The sequence below is a fragment of the Podarcis cretensis genome, assembly GCF_951804945.1.
Source record: "Podarcis cretensis genome assembly, chromosome: 14".
NCBI classification, from domain to species: Eukaryota; Metazoa; Chordata; class Lepidosauria; order Squamata; family Lacertidae; genus Podarcis; species Podarcis cretensis.
This window is the reverse complement of record NC_137183.1, coordinates 49,663,921-49,686,059: the sequence shown is the minus strand read 5'-3', so window position 1 is coordinate 49,686,059 and position 22,139 is coordinate 49,663,921. Positions and strand designations below refer to the sequence as shown.

The following is a 22,139-nucleotide window of genomic DNA, read 5'->3' as shown; positions in this document are numbered from 1 at the left end:
AAAATGTGGACAGCAATGCCTAAAAAGGCAGTGGGGGAGGATGGGAGAGAGGCCTCTAGTGTAAGTTTAAGCACTTACTTCCTTTGCACAGTTTATGCCCTTCCAACAATCTGGGGGGAAACCCACAGAAGCTGAGCTGTGGTTGCACCTGCCCGGTTTTTTTCCTGTGCATACATGCAAGCGTAGCCAAAAGGGCACCTTCCAAATGATGCTAACTGCAACTTCCATCATCCCTGACTGGGGTTGGTGGGAATTGAAAGTCCAGCAACTTACGGAGAGTTCCCACATTAGTTACTCCTGCTCTTGGGGGTGTCCCCTAAACAGAAGGGATCTTAGAGGACTCTTTCTGCTTAGCTATGAAAACAGAACACCCGACTACACAGCTCTAGGGTGGAAAGTCAACCTGGAGGGGAGCGTTGGTTCAGTATTCTGGTTGCAGTTGCCCATGGAACAGCTGTGTCATCTCCTCGTTTATTAACAGGACCCAGAAATTAACAGGTACAGAATATGTGCAAGGACCGTGAATGTGTTGCTATGTTTCGAAATTCCATATTGGTGTTGCCCAGTCCAGAAAGAGGAGCACATCTGGGCCCTCTCTGCTCCCATGAAGCTCTCATGTCTACCCATCCAGTGGGATCAACAGCATCCTGTTGGGTTCCTTTGCCCTGTTAAGAGAGACCACGCAGATTCACGCTTGTAACCCGTCTGTTTCATGGTACCCTGCGCGCTCTGCCGTCGCCATTGCTACGCTCACAGCTTGCCCCACAAGGTTTGGCTGGCCTGTTTCAGAAGCACACCTTATGAGGGCAGGCTGGGAAAATCCCTGTCCACTCTACCCCACGACCCGCCACCCCCCACCACACGGCATCGTGACCCCGACGATCTCGGCTGTCTTTGAATAGCATCCTGTACATAATGACTGTAAAATGGCGAATCGTGTGTATTATATATTGCCTCATTCTATAGTGTATATATATGTATACATATACATATATATAATATATATGAAAGACTGTAAATGTTAAAACTAGTGTTCTTATTTAGTATATTGCTTCACACTGAAGATTGTGTGTAACAAGCTGTTTCTAAAAGAAGTTTATTTTCCTTAAGAGTTAAAAAAAAAAGAGAGAGAAAAAAAATCAGGTCATTGCATTCAAAAACATCAATAAAGATTCAATAATTGTTTTGGATGTTTGCAGAGTCCCCTAGTAAACTATTTTTCTGCCACCCCCCATCCATTGAGGGAGTAAGGATAGATTAACCAGTTGCTCTAATCACCCAATTCAGTAGGTGCCCAATAAACTTGAGCCAATTGCTGCCAATCCAATCAACTCAGGCATCCCTCAGTCCAAGGTAGCGTACTTAGGCTCCCCTAGAAAATCCTCACACCTGAGACCCCCGATGGGAAGCCATCAATCGGAGGAAAGTGTCTCTTTCCAGGCAGAGGAAGATTTGAAACAGCAGCAGCGTAACAGGTACGAGGACTGCAGTGCAGATTTTAAGGTCAGGATGGGAACGAGAGAGGTAGCCTGTGCGCGGACATGTGAGGGTGTGCATGAACATATACAGAAACCCGCCAGAGGAAGAACAATGCCATATGCATGGTTCCCACTGGTACCCAAATAATTGACCGCCAAGGGACCTCACCAGCATCTCTGCTTGGAGGAAGGAGAAGACGCCCATGCAACAGCGATCACATCCACTGTTTTAACTAAGGGATGTAGAACCTGTTGACTCCTAGTTGTTGGACTACAACACCCATTGCCCCTTACCTTCGGTTCATGCTGTCTGGAGCTGATGGGAGTCACAATCCACAGGAACTGGAAGACCAGAAGCTCCAGACCCTTGGTTTAAACACGGAAGGTGCGTTCACACATCTTCGCTACTCAACAACTATACTACCAAGGGAATGTTTGCACAGACTATTTGGTCATTACAGATGATGTATCAAAGTTCCAACCCTTTTATGGGAGTCAATTTGCACAATGGTGCGAAGTGGGTGCAAATAGGGGTCTTTATAAGAAAAGAAGTTTTGCCTGTTTGGACAGCACAAAGTTGGTTCGGCCACGCATAGCCTTGCTGGATCAAACGGTCTCACATCCTTTCAGTCTTGTATTCAGTTGCCCAGCCAGATTCCTTCAGGTAAGGCATCAAAGCAAGATTCCTTCCCCGCTAGTGCTCCCGAGGACCTGGATCTTCACTAGAGCACTGCCTCTCTGAACCTGGAGACTTCATACAAACCACCATAGTGAACTGCCATTGGCAAACTTGGTCTTTGGTCGAACCATGGATTTGAATGGAGGCATGTGGGTCTCAAATGGCAGGTGGTCTCTATCCCACTCCTCCTCTCTGTGACCTGCTGAGCCCCACTCAAGCATACTCCATTCCTTTCCCACTCAATCAAGTGTCACAGACAAAAGAGGTATAAATAAGTAGGTCTTTTATTTTATCATCTGTACAAAAAAACCTCACGCTATGAAAATAACTTTTAAATGGAAGAGGCGTGGCTGAGCAATGCAGATTGAGGAGAGGTGGGGTGAGCTAATATCTCTCTCATACACAAAAACACCCCCGAAATGCTCCTGCAACAGAAGAGGGCACAGTTCATATTCCCACCATGATTAGGCCAGACCTTCCTGCCTCTCCCGTCACACCTGCGCCCCGCAAGAGGAAATTTCTCCATAGCAACAACACCCTTAACCCAGACAGCGTGATGGAACCAACACTGGGGGTGCTTGCTGTTAGGACCAAAAATCTATTTGGAGGGATAGAAAATGAAGCAGCCTGCCCCTCTGACCTTTCATCATCTCCTTTCCCGTAGACTCGTAAAACAAAATAAAAAACCCCAAAGATAATCGTCTGTTTTTTCTTAAATGGGCTGGCCACCTTTTCTAGCAGGACTCCAGTGCCTTTTAACAGCTGATCAGCAGGCAGAAATTCAACCGGGGAAGTACCCACAGCCAGCAGCTCCAAGAATTAGGGCAGTGACGCGTGTTTGCATGTGAATTCTACTTTGGGGGAAGCCTGCCAGAAAAGGAGTGGGTGGGATATACATGTGGCAAAACTTTCTTAGAAATCCATGCACACACACCCTGCGGTGTGGTAACAAGCCAGTGAGTGCATGCTAGCATTGGGGGCCAGAACACCCAAGCCAGAAATCCACAATCCCCAGCCCACCAAAATATAGCCATATCATTCACAGGGAGCCACTACAAAGGGTGGAGAGGAGAACTTTCTTCTGTAACCGAAGCACAAAGTTTCTCCAGGAGACAATTCCACCATGTGAATATCCAAGGGGAGGGTTGCCTCGGGGAAAGCCATAGCCCACCTCCAGAAAATCCCAGGCCCTTAACACTCTGCCCCTTGACAGGAGTCCCTATCTGCCCTCAGAGGACGGAGGAGGAGCGAAGCGGGAGGCGTCTGACAGCAGAGACGGCTCTGGAGAAATAAAGCTCAAGTCTAAGCTGTTCACATCTGGCCAGAGAGATGGAGGGGCATCCTGCAGTGCTGGTGGTTTGCCACCAGGGGTCCCCTTTGCCTTGTCATGGGCTGCTGGCAGGAAGTAGGGGAGACTATCTGGGGAGGTAGAGACAAGAGAAGAACAGAGGCCAGCCAATGGAAAACCGGGCAATTGCAAAGCCGCCAGCCCCCTCATAGGGGTGCTACAATGGAAGTGCAATGAACCACCACAAGCCATGTGTGCATTTGCAAGGGTGTGTGTGTGTGTGTGTGTGTGTGTGTGTGTGTGTGTCTCGAAATGCAGAATCCGCTTGCAAGAAACAGAACAAAATGCACTGGCACCCCACCCAGAATGGCTCTAACCTTTTCAGACCCAGGACATGCTTCTGACCCAAGCATGCATTAGGGGACCCATTACTTAGCCTTTCCTCATTTATTTGCATGGTGGCGCTGCTCCTGTTGCAACCCACGCTGGACTCGCTAGCAGCTCCCTGCCTGCCAGTTGAAAAACCAGCGCTGTCAAGGACGTCTGGTTTTTCCAATGCTGCCTCAATGCAGCCAGCAATCAATCTCCCTTCTCCCCCAATTTGACAGCAGGATAAGCACGCAGCCCGGAGGTGCATCATCTCATCACCTTCTCGGAAAACACCACTTGCTTGCTTGCGGTCCCCACCCCCCAAGTCACATAGGTCTGCTCAGCACACACAGCCACAAGGAGAGGGGCTCCCCCCACAGAACTTAGGGGGAGATGAGAGAGTAGCCCTGCAGAGTAATGATTACCTAGAGAGAGAGAAAGAGGGGGGGAGAGTCGGGCTTCTGCAGGCCACACCAGATCCTTTGTCTCGCCTGCCAGAGTCCAGCAGAACACACTCGCCATGTGCTTGGAGGGGTCGCCTTCCCTCTCTGCCTTCTTCTTCCTCCCCACAAGTCCTCCTTGGTGCCCCCTCTCTCTAGCTGGAGGTGACAGTGGACCCACTTCCCAGCCGGATGATCATCTGCTGGCACTCGTGAAGTGTCCTTTTGTCCCCCAGCTTCTCCAGGGATCGGGCCGCCTCTGCCAACATGCCCATCCTCTGACCGGGACCCAGAAGGAAGGCGGGGGGCAGGTAAGAGCAAGCGAGGAGGAGGGCCTCGGCCTGCTCTCGCGCCGTCGGCTGGCTCTCATGGTTGCTGGCTGGAAAGGAAAACAATGTCGGAAGCTCAGCGGGATGGGGCACAGAAGCAAGAGGTGGCCATGCATGAATGGACAGGCCATCCCCAGGGCCAGATTGAGGTTTGATGAGGCCCTAAGCTACTGAAGATAATGGGGCCCTTTCTATGTCCAGCTGTCCTTTGTCAACAACCAACTGTTGCTGTTTCTTGTGTTGAATATATGCTATAAGGTCATTTATGAACCTAATAGGCATCTAAAGCCATTTGCACATAACAAAATATGTATTTTATCAATTGTTGAACTGAAATACAATTAAGAAGTATATTAACAGTGAAATACAATTAAGAAGTAGTATATTAATAGTGAAATAATTATTAAGCTCTAACTGTATGTAGGTTTTATTTTATTTGTTTTTCATCTTATATTTTGGAAATGTACATCCATTTTTTTTCTTTAATTTTTTCTTTAATTTAAAAGCTAAATTGTTTAGCTTCTATGTAAATCCGGCACTGGCCATTCCCCCCCCCCCCCCCCGATGGCAGCGTGGTGCAATGGTTAGCGTGTTGGAGAGAGACCAGGGTTCGAATCCCCCACATGGCCATGAAGCTCACCGGGGGACCTTGGGAGCCAGTCACCGCCTCTCTGAACCTAACCTGCCTCACAGGGTGGTTTGGGGGATTAAATATGAGGGGAAGAACCATGTACGTCACCTGGGGGGGGGCAGGAATGGGGTGGGGATGTAAATGAAATGAATGGATTAATAAGGCTGCATCGCTGGCTAGCATCAGGGCCAATTCAGAGACCGATAGCTTATTTTCACTCCTAATGCTGGGCTCTACCCTTTCAACTAGGGACGCGGGTGGCGCTGTGGGTTAAACTACAGAGCCTAGGACTTGCCGATCAGAAGGTTGGTGGTTTGAATCCCCGCGACGGGGTGAGCTCCCGTTGCTGGGTCCCTGCTCCTGCCAACCTAGCAGTTCGAAAGCACGTCAAACTGCAAGTGGATAAATAGGTACCACTCTGGCGGAAAGGGAAACGGCGTTTCCGTGCGCTGCTCTGGTTCGCCAGAAGCGGCTTAATCATGCTGGCCACAAGACCCAGAAAAACTGTCTGTGGACAAACGCCGGCTCCCTCGGCCAGTAAAGTGAGATGAGCACTGCAACCCCAGAGTCGGCCACGACTGGACCTAATGGTCAGGGGTCCCTTTACCTTTACCCTTTCAACTATCCCTCCCTACAGACCCTCTCAGGTGTTATGATTGGGGTGGGGTGCTGCGGTGGAGACTGGCCCCTTGGGGCAAATGGGGCATGTACTCAGCTAGCCCCCACCTCTCTGCCTTCTTACAGATGGTCCAGAGAGGAGGCAAGAGGGGCCCCAAGGCGAAAGAGGCATTCAGGTGTGAGGAGCAAGAAATAGCTCACTTGGCAGAGCATCAGACTCTTAATAGGAGGGTCGTGGGTTAGAGCCCCACATTGGCAGGGGGTTGGACTAATTGGCCCTCAGGGTCCCTTCTAACTCTATGATTCTATGAAATCACCCGCATTCAGAGGGAAGGGCTGTAGCTCAGTTGCAGAACACCTGCCTTGAATGCAGAAGGTTCAATCCCCAAAGATATCTCCAGGTGGGGCTGGGAATCTCCTCAAAGAGTCGCTGCCGATCAGTGGAGGCAGTACTGAGCTGAATGGACGAGTGGGTCTGATTCAGAGTAAGGCAGCTTAGGGTGGTTCATGCATGGACCAAGCCCACACCCCTGTCACTCACCTCCTTTGATGCTCGAGGCAACTCTCCTGCGCAGGCTGCGGTCCAGCAGCTGGTGGGTCCGGGTGGGGCTGGCTCGAGCCATCAGCCGGGCCGTCGCCTCATGGAGGAACACCTGTGGGGGGCAGGCCAGAGAGTCAGGAACCACCACACTCCCCCCAGCACCACCCACCACTGCCTCCCACCAGAACCACCATGAAAACCAGCGTTGTGTCGAGATCTCTCTCTCAGTGTCTCTAAAGTTTCTGTCCTCTGCAAAAGAGCCTTCAGGTTCCCTGCCTCGTTCTCAGAGCACTTGAGAATTTATTTAGAAATCTGTCAGAATTCTGGTGGCCAAAGGCTTTCGAGCTGACTTCCCCGTTGCAAGGCAGCCAACTCTCACACGTATGTGTGCTTTTCTTTACAGGAAAGATTTCTCCGGCGCTTTGCAGCCTCCCCAGCTGCCTGCACTTCCTGATCTGGTTTAATTGATGGCTGGGCACCCAGGGAGGCTGCAGAGCACAGACCACCAGCGAGATGAGTTGCAGAATGAAAGAAGGGATGCTCGCAACAAACACCCCTTGGCCATCAAAAGGAAGGCAAGGATGACAGACCCTGCACCTGTGAGGATTTCAGCAAAAATTTGAAACTTAGCATCCTTAACAAACTACAGCCCCCAGGATTCCGGGGGGGGGGGGACCTTGACTTTTAACATGGTATATGATGCAGAGGTGACCTCAGAGCCTCACAAAATGCAGAGGGCTGCAAATTCCACATGTCAAGCCCTTAACAGCTTGGGACCAGTTTGATTACAAGATCTACCCACTCAATCAACTGATCAATGAAATTGGCACTATTAAAGTTGCCACATAATACCCATTCCACATTTGTAAGAATTCAATATTTTAGTGTGGCAGCACCTCTGGAACTCCCTGCCTATTGCTAGCAAGCAGGTGCCTTCAAGTGTAATCTCCAATTCTTGCACAGACAAGCTTATTCGGATGCTTAGAAAGCGGATGGGAGTTCTGACCCCTTTCTAGTCTGTTGCTACGTTAACTTTTCGAAAGCTTTAAATTATTGTTGATCTCCAGCAAAAAAACCGGAAAGGGAGAAAAATTCCATCAATGAAAGAATGGCAAATTAAATTTTGTGAATATATACATCTGGCAAGACTCACAGCATTCCTAAGGGGACAGTTGGACCAAAAATTATTAAAAGAATGGGGATGTGCTAAAGGGTATATGAAAAAACATTGTTCTGGAGTAAACATATCGGTATGTAACGAATGAAGCTTTGCAGGGTTAAAGAAAGAGAAAAATGGTGCAAAAAGTATAAAGATAGAGGTAATCTACATTAGACACAACAATTTAGAAACAGTAAAAATTTCGAGGTCTTGGAACAAAGGAAGGAAGTCAATATGTGTATATGTACATAATGATTAGAATGATGATATGGTTTTATTTGTAGATGTGTGTTTTTGGTTTTTGTTTGTTCATGGTTTTTTTCTCTCTTGTGTTTTGACTTTTTCCGTTTGTACTGTTTTATTTTGGATTCAATGTTTGTAATTTTTGTTGTAATTTTGCATTGAAAATAAAAAAATGTAAAAAAAAAATTATTGTTGTTGATTTCATGGTTATTATCTTTCTGGTAAACCCCTTTGAAGGTTATATATATATATATAAACAACAACAACCAAGCCGTATATAAATTTTATGAAACGTATAAAATAAACAGACTGGAGAAGTCTCTGAGTCGGCGTGAGACAGCTTCACAGGGTGACTAAAAACCAGCGCTCTCGACAGCGACGGCCACATTGCGGAGCCAATGAGGAGCTTACAGGAGCAGAGAAGCCCAGCGCCGCACTCACCCTGTGCATGGCAGTCTTGTCCGCTTGCGCCAGGCGCCGGAGACTGCTGAGATCTTGCTGGAAGCCACGGAGCTCAAGGGTGGAGGCCTGGTAGGGAGCGCCATGCGGCTGCCCTGTTTGCATCTGCTGCTGCCAGAGCCTGGTGCGGGTGATGAGCAGGAGGTCACACAAGAGGAACTGCACAGCCTGAGAAAGAGAGAGAACACAAAAAAGTAAGAAGAGTGCTCCTGGATCAGGCCAATCGCCCACCTAGTCTATGATAGAACTGCGGAATCGGGAAAATAATTTAAGGTTAAGGTCAATACCAGAAGTTGAAGAAGGAAACTTAGCTGAGTTCCTGACCAAAGAATTTTCCAAGTTCTGGCCTATCCAGGAAGAAAAGGACTTTAAAATTGTGTCGGCCTTCAGACTAGGAAAATTTGCAAAGAAAGATAAGCCCAGAGACTGTTTGATAACTTTGAGATCGAAGGAGGAAAGGGACAAGATATTGGGCCAACACTACGAAAAGTCACTGGACATTTTGGGTAGAAGAGCTGAAATTTACAAGGACATCCCGAAACAACTGCTGGACCTTAGATCCGCCTATTTTGAATTGGTCAGATTGTTAAGGAGCAACTCAATCATCTTTAGGTGGGAATTTCCTCAGGGATTATCCTTCACCTTCAGAGGGAAGAAAGTCAAAATTAAAACAATTGAAGACAGAGATAAATTTTTGACTGCCTACGGAGAGGACCTTCAGAAAGGAATTGAAACACCTTTGGGGCCTGGAGCATCCCCTGTACCTTTACCCTTGGAACCTGAAGACCCAGAGAAAAAGATACCACCCCTAGAGAAATAATAGAATTGTTCAGGATGTCTCTGCAGCTGTTGAGTTGGAATATTAATGGGTGCAATTCCCCGGAAAAAAGGAGAAAGTTATTTCATATATTGAAAAAAGAACAATTGGACATTATTTGTTTGCAAGAAACACATGTGACTAGGCTACACAGAAAAGTGCTAATAAATAAAAGATTAGGCCAAGAATTTATTTCTTCGGATCGAGTTAAGAAAAGAGGAGTGGTGATCTATGCAAAAGAGAGCCTGTCACCTAAATTTTTGTTTAAAGACGAGCAAAGAAGAATTTTGCAATTGAGATACAGCACCAAGGAGAGAAGTTTTTGATATTAGGAATCTATGCACCAAATGAGGGGAAATCGGAATTTTACAAGAAGTTGCATGAGAGCATCCTGGACTATCTGGACTATGACAACATCATTATGATGGGAGATATGAACGGCGTGGTATCAACCAACATGGATAAGTCACAAAACCAAAATGTTACAAAAGATGGCAGACTACCTAAGACCTTTTTTGAACTGACCGACAATATGGACTTGATTGACATCTGGAGGACAAAGAACCCCTTGGGAAGAGAAGGAACATTCTTTTCTGAAGCCCAACTGACATGGACGAGAATCGACCAAATATGGATATCTAGAGGTCTGGCACCTAAGACCAGAAAGGTGGAAATCTGCCCAAAGACCTGCTCCGACCATAATGCTGTAAAGATGGATATGACACTACTACCAACCGGCTCCTTTAGATGGAAGATGAATGACAATTTGTTCAGAGATCAGGAGATTACCAAGAAGGCCCAAAAAGCCCTGAAGGACTATTTTGAGATAAATTTGAACACTACAGTGGAAAAAAGAACTATCTGGGACACAAGTAAGGCTGTGATGAGGGGTTTTTTGATACAACAGAATGCTGTAAAGAAAAGGACACAAAATGAGAAAGAAGATAAGATTTTGAAGAAAATTAAAGAATTCGAGAAGAAGTTAAGATTAAATCCAAAGTCACAGCCGATTCTGAGAGAAATTAAACTTTATCAAGCACAATATTCCAAATTGATAAACCAGGAAATAGAGTGGAAAGTTAAATTAATGAAACAAAGAACATTTGAATCAGCGAACAAATGTGGAAAACTGCTAGCATGGCAGTTGAAGAAGAGACAAAAACTAAATACTGTTACAAATTTAGAGATTGAAGGAAGAAATATTCAGAACCCTGTGGATATCAGAAAATGTTTCCAGAGATATTTAAAAAAATTATATTCTCAAGGGCCGCAAGATGAAGCTGAGATAAAACAATTTTTGAAAAAGAATGGACTATCAAAATTATCACAAGAAAATAGAGTAATCCTGAACTCTAAAATAACACGACAAGAGATTGAACAAGCCATTCAGAACACGCAACTGGGCAAATCCCCAGGGCCAGATGGGCTTACCTCCAAGTACTATAAGACATTGAAAGACTATTTGATACAACCATTGCTGGAGGTTTGCAATGAAATTTTGGAGGGGAAGAAGGCGCCGGAATCGTGGAAAGAAGCGTTTATCACACTGATACCAAAAGTGGAAACTGAAAAGACCCAACTTAAGAACTACCGCCCCATCTCTCTTCTAAATGTGGATTACAAAATATTTGCAGACATTTTGGCAAGTAGATTTAAAAAAGTTTTGAACCAGGTAATTCACAAGGACCAGGCAGGCTTTCTCCCAGGTAGACATTTGTTTGCTAATACAAGGAACATTATTGATATTCTGGAACTCTTGCAAACAAATATCAATACAAAAGCAGTGTTAATTTTCATCGATGCGGAGAAGGCCTTTGATAATATTTCTTGGAAATTTATGAAGGAAAATTTGGAAGGGATGGGAGTGGGACGGGGTTTTGGAAATGGGATAGATGCAATTTATTCTGAACAAAAAGCTAAACTGATAGTAAACAATGTGATTACAGAAGAGTTCAAAATTGAAAAAGGAACACGACAGGGCTGTCCTATTTCCCCATTGTTATTTATTTCGGTCCTGGAGGTGCTCTTGAACACGATCAGAGGGGACCGGTTGGTTAAAGGGATTGAGGTCGGAGAGAAACAATATAAACTTAAAGCGTTTGCAGATGACCTAGTTTTGACCTTACAGGAGCCAGAATCTAGTACGAAAAAAGTATTACAACTAATTCAAGAGTTTGGTCGGGTAGCGGGATTTAAATTAAACAAGCAGAAAACTAAGGTGCTGGGAAAAAATTTGACAGTTACAGAGTCAGAACGGTTTCAGAAAGAGACAGAGTTAAATGTGGTTAAAAAAGTAAAATACCTAGGGGTGAACATAACAGCAAAAAATCTGAGTCTATTTAAAGATAATTATGAGAAATGTTGGGTGGAAATTAAGAGAGACTTAGAAACTTGGACAAGATTGAAACTTTCCTTGTTAGGCCGAATTGCTGCTGTAAAGATGAATGTATTGCCAAAAATGCTGTTTTTATTTCAAACATTACAGATTGTGGACAAAACAGAGTGTTTCCGGAAGTGGCAGAGAGATATTTCCAAATTTGTCTGGCAGGGCAAAAAGCCCAGAATTAAGTTTAAGATATTAACTGATGCGAAAGAAAGAGGGGGCTTTGCCCTGCCAGACTTAAGGTTGTACTATGAATCAGCAGCTTTCTGCTGGTTGAAAGATTGGCTGCTTCTTGAGAATACTGATGTATTAGATTTGGAAGGTTTTGACAATGCGTTTGGTTGGCATGCATATTTATGGTATGACAAGGTTAAGATTAATAGGAATTTCAAGAACCATATTGTCAGAAAAGCATTGTTTAATGTCTGGACAAAATATAAAGACTTATTGGAAAATAAAACTCCAAGGTGGCTTTCACCATTGGAAGCTAAGGCCCGAAAAAGACTCAATATGGAGGCCAAATGGCCGAAGTATTGGGAAATATTAGAAAAAGATGGAGACAACTGGAAATTGCAGAGTCAGGAGAAAATGAAAGACAAAGTGCGAGATTGGTTACATTATGCTCAGATTAAAGAAGTTTTTAAACTTGATAAAAAATTAGGATTCCAGGTGGAAAAATCGAAGTTAGAAACGGAACTGTTAGAGCCTAAGACTAAGGTACTTTCAAGAATGTATAATTTGCTGTTAAAATGGAACACACAAGATGAAACGGTTAAATCGGCTATGATAAAGTGGGCACAGGACATTGGGCATAATATTATGTTTGAGGACTGGGGAAAATTGTGGGTTACTGGGCTGAATTTCACTGCATGTAACGCTTTGAAAGAAAATGTAATGAAAATGATATATAGATGGTACATGACCCCAGTCAAACTTGCAAAAATATACCACTTGTCTGATAATAAGTGTTGGAAATGTAAGTGAAATGAAGGAACGTTCTTTCACCTTTGGTGGACTTGCCCCAAAGTGAAGGCTTTCTGGGAAATGATATATAATGAGCTGAAAAAGGTATTTAAGTATACCTTTCTTAAGAAACCAGAGGCCTTCCTTTTGGGTATTGTCGGCCAAGGGGTATTAAAGAAGGATCGAACATTTTTTATGTACGCAACAACAGCAGCAAGGATACTCGTTGCTAAGCATTGGAAAACTCAAGATCTACCCAAACTGGAGGAATGGCAGATGCAACTGTTGGACTATATGGAATTGGCCGAGATGACGGGCAGAATCCGAGACCTGGGAGAGGAGACGGTGGAAGAAGATTGGAGAAAATTTAAGATATATTTGCAAAAGTATTGTAAATTGTATGAATGCTAAGCAGGATGTTTGATCATAAACAATTGGGCACCATGGTAACAGATGAAGTGAACTATGAAGATAAGTTAAACTTATGAAAAAACCAAATTTTCAGATAACTATTGGGTTAATTTTAATGCGCCAAAGAGGAAACAAACATATCCAAAATTTAAGATATAATATTGTAAAAATTGACTTTAAAGTGGGGATAAGGTGATAAATTGCTGGTTTAATTTTTATAAACTTGGAATGCAGGAGCGGGAGATGTGAGGAAGTCCAAAGAGGATTAGAAAATATGTTATGACACATGATATTTTTGTATGTTTTATTCGGTTTGTTGTATTTAAAAAATCCTTAATAAAAATTTAATAAAAAAAAGAAAAAAAAAAGAGAGAGAGAACGCAAGAAAGTAAGAAGAGCGCTCCTGGATCAGGCCAATCGCCCACCTAGTCCAGCATCCTGGAAGAGCTTTCCATCTGTTCGATGGAAGCAGAGGTTATATTTTCTGAGAATCCTCCGGAAAAACAATCTCTCAAAGGACCTGTTGATGGCATTTTACCATTGTACTGTGGATAGTGTATTAACTTATGGTCTGTGTGTGTGGTTTGGGAGCTGCACGGCCAGGGAAAAACCAATGCTGTCCAGGGTTGTAAAGACTGCAGAGAGAATAACTGGGTGCGCTCTTCCCACCTAGGATCAAATCTATGCTTCCAGGTGTCATAAGAAAGCTGCAGAGATAGCGCAGGATAGTGCGCACCCTGGAAATGATCTCTTTCAGCTTCTGCCTTCTGGAAGAAGGTACAGGGTCATAAAGACTAGGACTAGCTGCCTGAGAAACAGTTTCTATCCAAATGCGATTTTGGTTTTAAATGCAGTGTAAGGTAGTCTGTGTGGGAGTATATTGTATTTAAAAATGGGGTATCAGAGTTTTTAGGGGGCTAACCAGGTTGGGATAATGGGGATAGCAGGCTTGTTGGTTTTGGAATGTCTTATGTAGATTTTTCAATTTCGTTGTTCTCTATGGGACAATGACAATAAAGATTATCATATCGTATATGATTTCTACTCCGGTGGAGAGTTTCCCTTCAACAAAATGCAGGATCATGGCAATGAAAATAATAAATAGAGTTGGGGCAATAACACAACCCTGTTTAACACCTGATCCCACTGTGAATGGTTCACTTTGAGAGCCGTTGTTATCTGCGATTGCTGCTGTCGTATTATCATGGAGGAGCCGAATGATATTCACAAATTTATCTCGGCAGCCGATTTTCAGAAGGACAGTCCACAGGGCATTGCGATTTACAGTGTCAAAAGCCTTAGTCAAATCAATAAATGCCATATACAGGGGTTGGATTTGCTCTCTGCATTTTTCTGAAAGCTGTTGAGATGTGAAAATCATGTCCACTGTCCCCCTAGAAAGCCAAAAACCATTTTGGGATTCAGGAAGGGTCACGTCGAATATTGATAAGAGACGGTTTGCTAAGATCCCTGCAAGAATTTTGCCGGCCACAGCTAATACGAGCTTTGAAGACACTCGAACTCAGGACACAAAGGAGAAACATGCTAAGAGGAAGGCACGCTTGGCAAATCCACACCACGATCAACTCCCACCTGGAAACCTATGTCCCCACTGTGGAAGGACGTGTGGATCCAGAATTGGCCTCCAGTCACTTATGGACTCATTGTTAAAACCGTGTTTATGGAAGACAATCTGACTCGGCTACGAGGGATCGCCAAAGAAGAAGAGTCACCGAGAGACAGGAAGGGCTGAGAGTTGGTGGGTGGAGGGTGCTGGGCTGACGACAGGAGCGAGCCAGCAGTAAATCACACTGTGCAAGTTGGAGCTGATTCTTTATTAGCAAAAACACGACTTGCACAGGAGGGTCAAGCCTCACAAACAGAGCAACTCTTCTCTGGCAGGTCTTGCCCCCATGAAGCAGCTGCTGAGACTAAAGATCTCTGCCTCCCCACAGCTGCCTAAGCCCCTCCTCTCCAGGGTTTTCTCCAAGCAATCTGAGACTGTGTCTGCATGACCCTAATTTCTCCTCTGCCCTTTTCATGCCCCTTCTGGTTCTGGGAGACAAGTGGGGAGGGGAGCTTGTCGCATGAAAGGGAGGCACCCAGGACTCTTCAGCAGCCTGACTCATCTCTGCATTTTGGTCTCCCTCCTCTCCTCCTTCAGCTTCTGCCTCTGAGTCTGGACTGCTCTCTGCCACAGACTCCCCCCGCTCACTTAGCCCTGTTGCCTCTTCAGCTTCTGACACCTCCTCTTCCCAGTCTTTTCCCTCTGACCACTCATTGAAGTCCACCACCCCTCCCCGGGCTCTGAGCCTTCTTCCCTTGGGGGTTCCCCAGCCCAAGGTCTTCCCCGATCAACCTCCTGCTCCTGCCTCGCAAGCCCTGGGCTGCTGCCACGACCCTCCGCCGGGAGAAGCGGCCTCAGGGCTGCACTGAAGGGGCATTGCACACTTTGGCTGCACATGCAATGCAACTACAATGCACCCCCGACACCACCACAACACCCCCCCCCCGCCTCTGCACAGCCTCCCGGTTTCCGCAGCCGCCGGAGGTGGGGAAAGGTTGTCCTCAGAAACAACGAAACCAGGATGTTTGGAGAGAGAGAGAGAGACAGGCAGGTGGGGAACTTCAGGACCAGGGGCCAAATGTGGCCCTTTGAACCTTGCTCTCCAGCCCTTGGACCCTCCACAGGCCACATGCCCCTGTCAAGACCCACAGAAACCCTGCTCTGAGCCCTCCCTGAGGACTTCTGCCTGGGCTGTACTAACGGCTCCTTGACTGCTGGGATGGAGAGAGATGAGCAAGTAGAATTTTGTGTGTGGCTGGAAGGCAGTCTATGGGTACAAAGGTACCGTATTTTTCCGTGTATAACATGCCCCCTTGTATAAGACAGCCTCTATTTTTTGGGACTCCAAATTGAGAAAATGGAGGGAGATTGCCCACAGTTGTTCAGCTTTTTTTGGGGGGGGGGGAGAGATTGCCCAGAGATGTTGAGCTTTTTCGAGGGGAGATTGCCAATAGTTTTTGAGTTTCTTTAAAGGAGGAATGCCCACAGTTGCTGAGTTTATTTTCAGAGGGGAGTGCCCAGACGCGTTGAGCTTTTTTGGGGGGTTGCCGAAAATCGCTCACCCACAGCATCACCACAGCCAACCGCACAATCGCAAACACATCAACGAACCCCCAATCGTCTGCACGCTCGCCAGAGGACATCACCAATCGCACGCCAATAGCCAGCAGACCTTGCCACACCAACCATCCATAAAAACAGCACTGACAATCTCCAGCTTGTGGCAGCCGCCAATCGCCTGTCCCACCTCTCCACTATCCTAGTATAAGACGCCCCTGATTTTTTTTGCAAGATTTCTTAATAAAATAAGCTCTTCTTATACACGGAAAACTACGGTATGCTGCATCTGCTGCTCTGCCCCCTTTTGCCTCTGGCCCCCGACTGCCTCAGCATGCGGCCCCTGGAAGGTTCATCACAAGGGAATGGGCCCTTGAGCTGAGAAAGTCCCTTTACCCCACAAATGCAAAAAACCCAAGACAGACAACTGCTCATGGGACAGACCACCCACACCGTCCCCCTTAAGACTCATTGTCTTCCATGCAAAACCCATTCCCCACTTAGCACCTATCCTGATTCTAAACTCCACACAGAGGGCAGGAGCTAAAGGGTTGCTGGGCCACCTCCATCGCCCAGGTACCTCACCCACTGTCTTCTCTTTTTTTGCAAAAGTGTTCATTTGTTCAAAATGTACAAATCCTGCTCTTCAGACACACAAAGGCTCCCAGGGCAGCTTGCAAACGTCAGTGACCAGAAGAGAGTCCCTGCCCTCCAGGGTTACACTCAAAAAGACACAGCACTAAAGGAAAGGGAACTGCGAAGGAGGAGGAAAAGAAAACTCAAGTACTCTTTCTTAGTTACAGAATTTTTGGAATTGAAGGGCAGGGAGGAAGGGTGCCCAAGAAGTGGACTGAGCCTGAAGAAAGGAAAGTGTCCAGATAATTGGGGGAGGGGAAGACATTGTTCCTCTTCAGCTACAAGATGTCAGGGGCTGAGCAGAGGAGGAGGAGGAATGGTGGAGACCACATGCCCATCCTGACCCAGGGCGGAGGAAAAGAAAGACAGCACAGTGGTACCTCGGGTTAAGTACTTAATTCGTTCTGGAGGTCCATTCATAACCTGAAACTGTTCTTAACCTGAAGCACCACTTTAGCTAATGGGGCCTCCTGCTGCTGCTGCGCCACCAGAGCACGATTTCTGTTCTCATCCTGAAGCAAAGTTCTTAACCTGAAGCACTATTTCTGGGTTAGCGGAGTCTGTAACCTGAAGCGTATGTAACCTGAAGCGTATGTAACCTGAGGTACCACTGTATAGTTTTACAACAGGGGCTTGAGGAAGGTTGCAGCTCAGAGGCAGATGAGGGAGAACGTTGGGAAAGCATAGGAGATTCAGAGCAACACCCGGCTGACACGTTGTCATTAGAAAGCATCCCAGAGCCCCCGTCTTCCAGAACCTGGCGAGCCTTGAAAGTAGGAGAGCAAAGAGCTCAAAGACAGAGGGCGTATAGCAGCACCCATAGAGGAGGTGGTGATGAGAATGAGCAATGAGGAAGTGGGAGAGACAGGGATGGAGATTCACTCGGGACAACGCCATTATCCAAGAGGCTGGGTTCTATAGCCTCTCTCTGTAAAGACTGAAATAAAAAAGGACAGTAGGAAACTTTTCCTTGTCTTTACACTTTCCTGGGCAACCAGCCGGGAGCCGCTGACACAACTTGAGGCTCCATTTGGAGCACTTTAAGCTCCAGGACGAATCGGAAGCTCTAGACCAGGCATCCCCAAACTCAACCCTCCAGATGTTTTGGACTACAACTCCCATCATCCCTAGCTAACAGGACCAATGGTCGGGGATGATGGGAATTGTAGTCCCAAAACATCTGGAGGGCTGAGTTTGGGGGTGCCTGCTCCAGGCAAACTAAACACCACCCTCTAGCCTTGCGCCAAAGCCTCATTCAGAATCTCAGCCTCTGGATCTGGGCCGTTACCCCCCCCCCGTACAGCTACAGGCTCCACCTCCAGGGGGCAAGTAGGTACACATTAGCTCGTCCCACCCCTTTAAGAGCCACCCCGGCCTCCCGCTTGGCCCCGCCCAGGCTCCAGGCCCCGCCCCCACCGCAACTCACTCTATCGATGGCACTGGGGGGCATGTTCCCCGCCAAGCTGTCTCGCAAGTAGTCTCCGGCTCTGTCGCACTGGCCTAGGCTGCAGTCGAGCTTGCCCATCAGCACCCGCGCAGCCTTGAAGGTATGCAGTGCTGCGCGAGGAAGAGGATTCCTGCAGCGAAGAAAGGAGAAGCAGGATGAATCACCAACCCATCATTTCAGGGGAAGGGGGAAACCGCCCGTCCCCCCATATCAGCAAAGTTCTGTGTGGGCTGAAGAGCTCTGGGAAGGCTGCAAGGTCAGCCTTTGGCCACAGAATCCTGTTTCCTTTAAATAATATTTTTAAAAGCTCAGGGTTTGTTTGCTTAAATTCAAGTTCCTAGCCCCTATGACTGTGGAACAATGCATCCTGAAAATGACCGGAATGAGAAAAGTTAGCTGAGCAAGCTCCAAAACGGAGCTTAAGAACGTCAGAGCAGCAACCGGTACTCAAGAGGTAGACTTCCCCTGAACTTGGAGGTTCTCTATAGCCAACAGAGGCCTCACAGAGGGTTGCAAAACCCAGCTCTGCACAATTTTGATTCTTCTTTGTTTGTTTTAGGAGGAGATGACACTCAGCCCCCTGCCGATGTCGCTGACCAGCTTGGCTGCCATCACACTCCTTACAAGCTCCTTGCAGAATTTTGATGTCTTTGGCCAGTCTGGCCTAGTGGTTAGGGTGTCAGGCTGGTGCCTGGGAGACCAGGGTTCAAATCCCCACTTGGCCACAGTTTAAGGAGGATATTGACAAGCTGGAATGTGTGCAGAGGAGGGCAACCAAGATGACCAAGGGTCTGGAAACCAAGCCTTACGGTTGAGGGAGTTGGGTATGTTTAGCCTAGAAAAGAGGAGACTTAGAGGAAATATGAGAGCCATCTTAAAATATCTAAAAGGCTGTCACATGGAAGGAAGCAAGCTTGTTTTCTCCTGCTCTGGAGGGTAGGACCCAAACCAATGGATTCAAGTTCCAAGGAAGGAGACTCCGACTAAACATCAGGAAGAACTTTCTAACAGTTAGAGCTGTTTGATAGGGGAACAGTCTCCCTCGGGAGGTGGTAGACTTCCCTTAAGGTTTTTAAGCAGAGGCTGGATGTCCATCTGTCATGGATGCTTTAGTCAAGATTAATGCATTGCAGCGGGTTGGGCTAGATGACCCTCAGGTGTCCCTTGCAACTTTCTCTATAATTGTATGATGTTGACCTGGTCTCCCTCTCTCTCTCACAGGGGAGCTACCTCACAGGGGTTGTCATTAGGACAAAATGGGGACAGGAAGACCTCTGAGCCACCCTAAGCTCCATGGGGAAAAAGGTAGGATATAAACAACAGCAGGCCGCTTCGTAGTATAGACTTAGATCTGGGAGAGAAAAGCCCCCTCTTTCTTTTTTATCTATCAAAATTTTCATTTTTATCCGTGGCCTGTATACTTTGGTTAAAAGATTGGATAAAACTGGAGAATAGAGATCTACTGGATTTAGAAGGCTTTAATAATTGGTACGGATGGCATTCGTACCTTTGGTATGGGAAAGTGAAGGTCCACAAGAGCTTTCTAAATCATATTTTTAGAGGACCTTTATACCAATCATGGGAAAGGAATAAAAATCTCCTTGAAAGAAAGACCCCATGGTGGATCTCACCAATTGAGGCTTTAACGGTGAAGAAAACAAACATGGAGGAAAAAAACGCCACCTATGAGGAAATGTTAAGAAAAACAGACCAAGGGCCAAGACTTAGACCTTATGAAGAGATAAAAAATCTATTCACTGGGTGGTTGCAATACCACCAGGTGAATGACTTGCTAAAAGAGGACAAGAAGAAGTTGGGTTTTGATGATAAAAAATCAAAATTCAATGTAGAAGTAATAGAAGGTAAAAACAAAACCCTATCTAGAATCTATGACATACTTTTAGAGTGGTATACAAAGGACGAGGAGGTGAAGGAGGCAATGATTAAATGGGCAATTGACTTTGGTTATAATATCGATTTTGAAAGGTGGCTGGAAGTGTGGAATTGTAACATAAAGTTTACAGCATGTATGTCTCTGAGAGAAAATGTTTGGAAGATGCTATATAGGTGGTACCACACCCCTGTGAAGTTGGCCAAAATGTATAGACTAAAAGATAAGAAATGCTGGAAATGTGGGGAGGTGGAGGGTGACCTATATCATCTATGGTGGACATGCAAAAAGGTGAAAGGCTTTTGGGAATCGGTTTACAATGAGCTTAAAAGAATATTTAAATACACTTTTCCCAAAAGACCCGAAGCCTTTTTGCTGGGAATGACGGGTAAAGATATTAAGAAAGAAGATAGAACGATATTCCTCTATGCCACCACAGCAGCGAGAATTTTATTGGCACAATATTGGAAAGTGGAAACTATCCCCAATATAAATGATTGGCAAATTAAAATGATAAATTATGCTGAGCTTGATAAATTAACAGGTAAATTAAGAGACCACGATGAACAGAAATCTCTGAATAATTGGAGTAAATACTGGAACTATATTGGAATAAATGCTTAATGTGATTGGCGGGGTCAGAACAATACTACCAGCGTGTGAATTTAGGCCTATAGATTAAAAATCAAATACGTAATGGAAGCAGATATTTGATACTTACCAAAAGGATGGAAGGAAGTCCAGGAGGTGGTTTTTGCATGTGTTTTTTTTGTTTTTTTTTTAAAAATCGTTTACTGTTTTGTGAAACAGCCAGATTAATCTATCTTTGTATAGTTAGAGAGAGGAAAAAGTTGGCTTGTATATCCTGACGCTTTTTTGTGTTGTTGTTTTTTTTGTTATAATTTTTTCTTTTGTATCTGTTTGTATGTTTGTTATGTGTATAACCTCAATAAAAATGTATTTGGAAAAAAAAAAAGGATATAAACAACAGCAACACGTTAATATTTTCCCCCACCCCACTTACTCAGAGGCTTGGAGGGCCCTTGGCATCGATTCCACCAGCGGGTACAGGCGCTCCACAGCCTCGTCATCCCCTTGCAGACCGTGGATCGCCATGGCAACCACAGATGCCCACCAGTGGGCGATGGGATCGGTGCCTAGAGGAGGGAGAGGGACATGGTGTCAGGCGGATCCTGCCAAAAACACTGAATCTCTTATGGCAAGATGGGGGGGTGGGGTGGGCTCAGAGGGCCAGATCCTTAGCTTTCCCCACAACCCCTTGGACCGGAGGGGCGGAGATACCCAGCTGCCAATCACCTGACAACTCCATGGGATCAGGAGACCCAATTCTCCTTTGCTGCGTGGCTTGAACGCCCAAAAATAATGATGTAACATTGAGGCCATGTCCGCACCATGCATTTAAAACTCTACGATTGCACTTTAAAAAAGAATCCTGGGAGTTGTAGTTCGTTAAGGGTGCTGAAAGTCACTAGGAGGTCCCTATTTTCCTCCCAGAGCTACAGTTCCCAACTTCCTGGGAAGAAGGATTGATTGATTGATTGATTGATTGATTGATTGATTGATTGATTGATTGATTAAGCCAGCCTGGGAATCGTAGCTCTCAGATGGGAAAGAGGGGGTCCTCCTAGCATCTCTCAGCACTCTTAGCAAACTACACCCCCCAGGATTCTTTGCAGGGGTGCAATGACTGTCTAAAGCAGTATCATAGTACTTTCAATGTACGGTATGAATGAAGCCTTAAACCACATTCAGTGTGTTTTATTTCTGCCCTGGCCAAATATTTCTCTTCTGGTGAATTTGGAGGGGGGGGCGGTTTAAAGTGATTGCCCAGATGTACAGTGAGAGGCGTTAAGTAAGTTTGTGTGTGTAGAAACAAGCCTGCCGCCGACTTTAACCACTGGCCCCGCCCACCACCTGCATGCCGGCCCCCGGAAGGAAGAGTGGGCCTTGCTCTGGGAGAGGCTGCCCACCTGTGCCCTAAAGGTAAAGGGACCCCAGACCATTAGGTCCAGTCGTGACGACTCTGGGGTTGCGGCGCTCATCTCGCTTTATTGGCCGAGGAAGCCGGCGTACAGCTTCCAGGTCATGTGGTCAGCATGACTAAGCCGCTTCTGGCAAACCAGAGCAGCACACGGAAACGCCGTTTACCTTCCCACCAGAGCTGTAGCTATTTATCTACTTGCACTTTGACGTGCTTTCGAACTGCTAGGTT

At 46.0% G+C, this 22,139-nt stretch overlaps 1 protein-coding gene and 1 long non-coding RNA gene across 3 annotated transcripts in view; both read right to left on the bottom strand.

Moving 5' to 3' along the window:
• Positions 1 to 3,763: 3,763 nt before the first annotated feature.
• SREBF1 (sterol regulatory element binding transcription factor 1) overlaps positions 3,764 to 22,139 on the bottom strand; it is a 54,100-nt gene continuing 35,724 nt past the window's right edge. For both annotated transcript variants that reach the window (XM_079953695.1, XM_079953696.1), the window contains exons 15-19: positions 20,931 to 21,063; positions 17,995 to 18,145; positions 8,217 to 8,402; positions 6,374 to 6,485; positions 3,764 to 4,633 (exon numbers count right to left, since the gene is read on the bottom strand). In XM_079953695.1, coding sequence (XP_079809821.1) covers positions 4,410 to 4,633; positions 6,374 to 6,485; positions 8,217 to 8,402; positions 17,995 to 18,145; positions 20,931 to 21,063 — 806 coding nt within the window. In that variant the 3' untranslated portion in view covers positions 3,764 to 4,409. The remainder of the gene's footprint in view (positions 4,634 to 6,373; positions 6,486 to 8,216; positions 8,403 to 17,994; positions 18,146 to 20,930; positions 21,064 to 22,139) is intronic.
• Positions 5,095 to 6,082, bottom strand: LOC307203360. Its single transcript, XR_013833189.1, has 2 exons — positions 5,822 to 6,082; positions 5,095 to 5,445 (listed from the first exon to the last, which is right to left on the bottom strand). It is a non-coding gene; the product is annotated as an uncharacterized lncRNA (long non-coding RNA).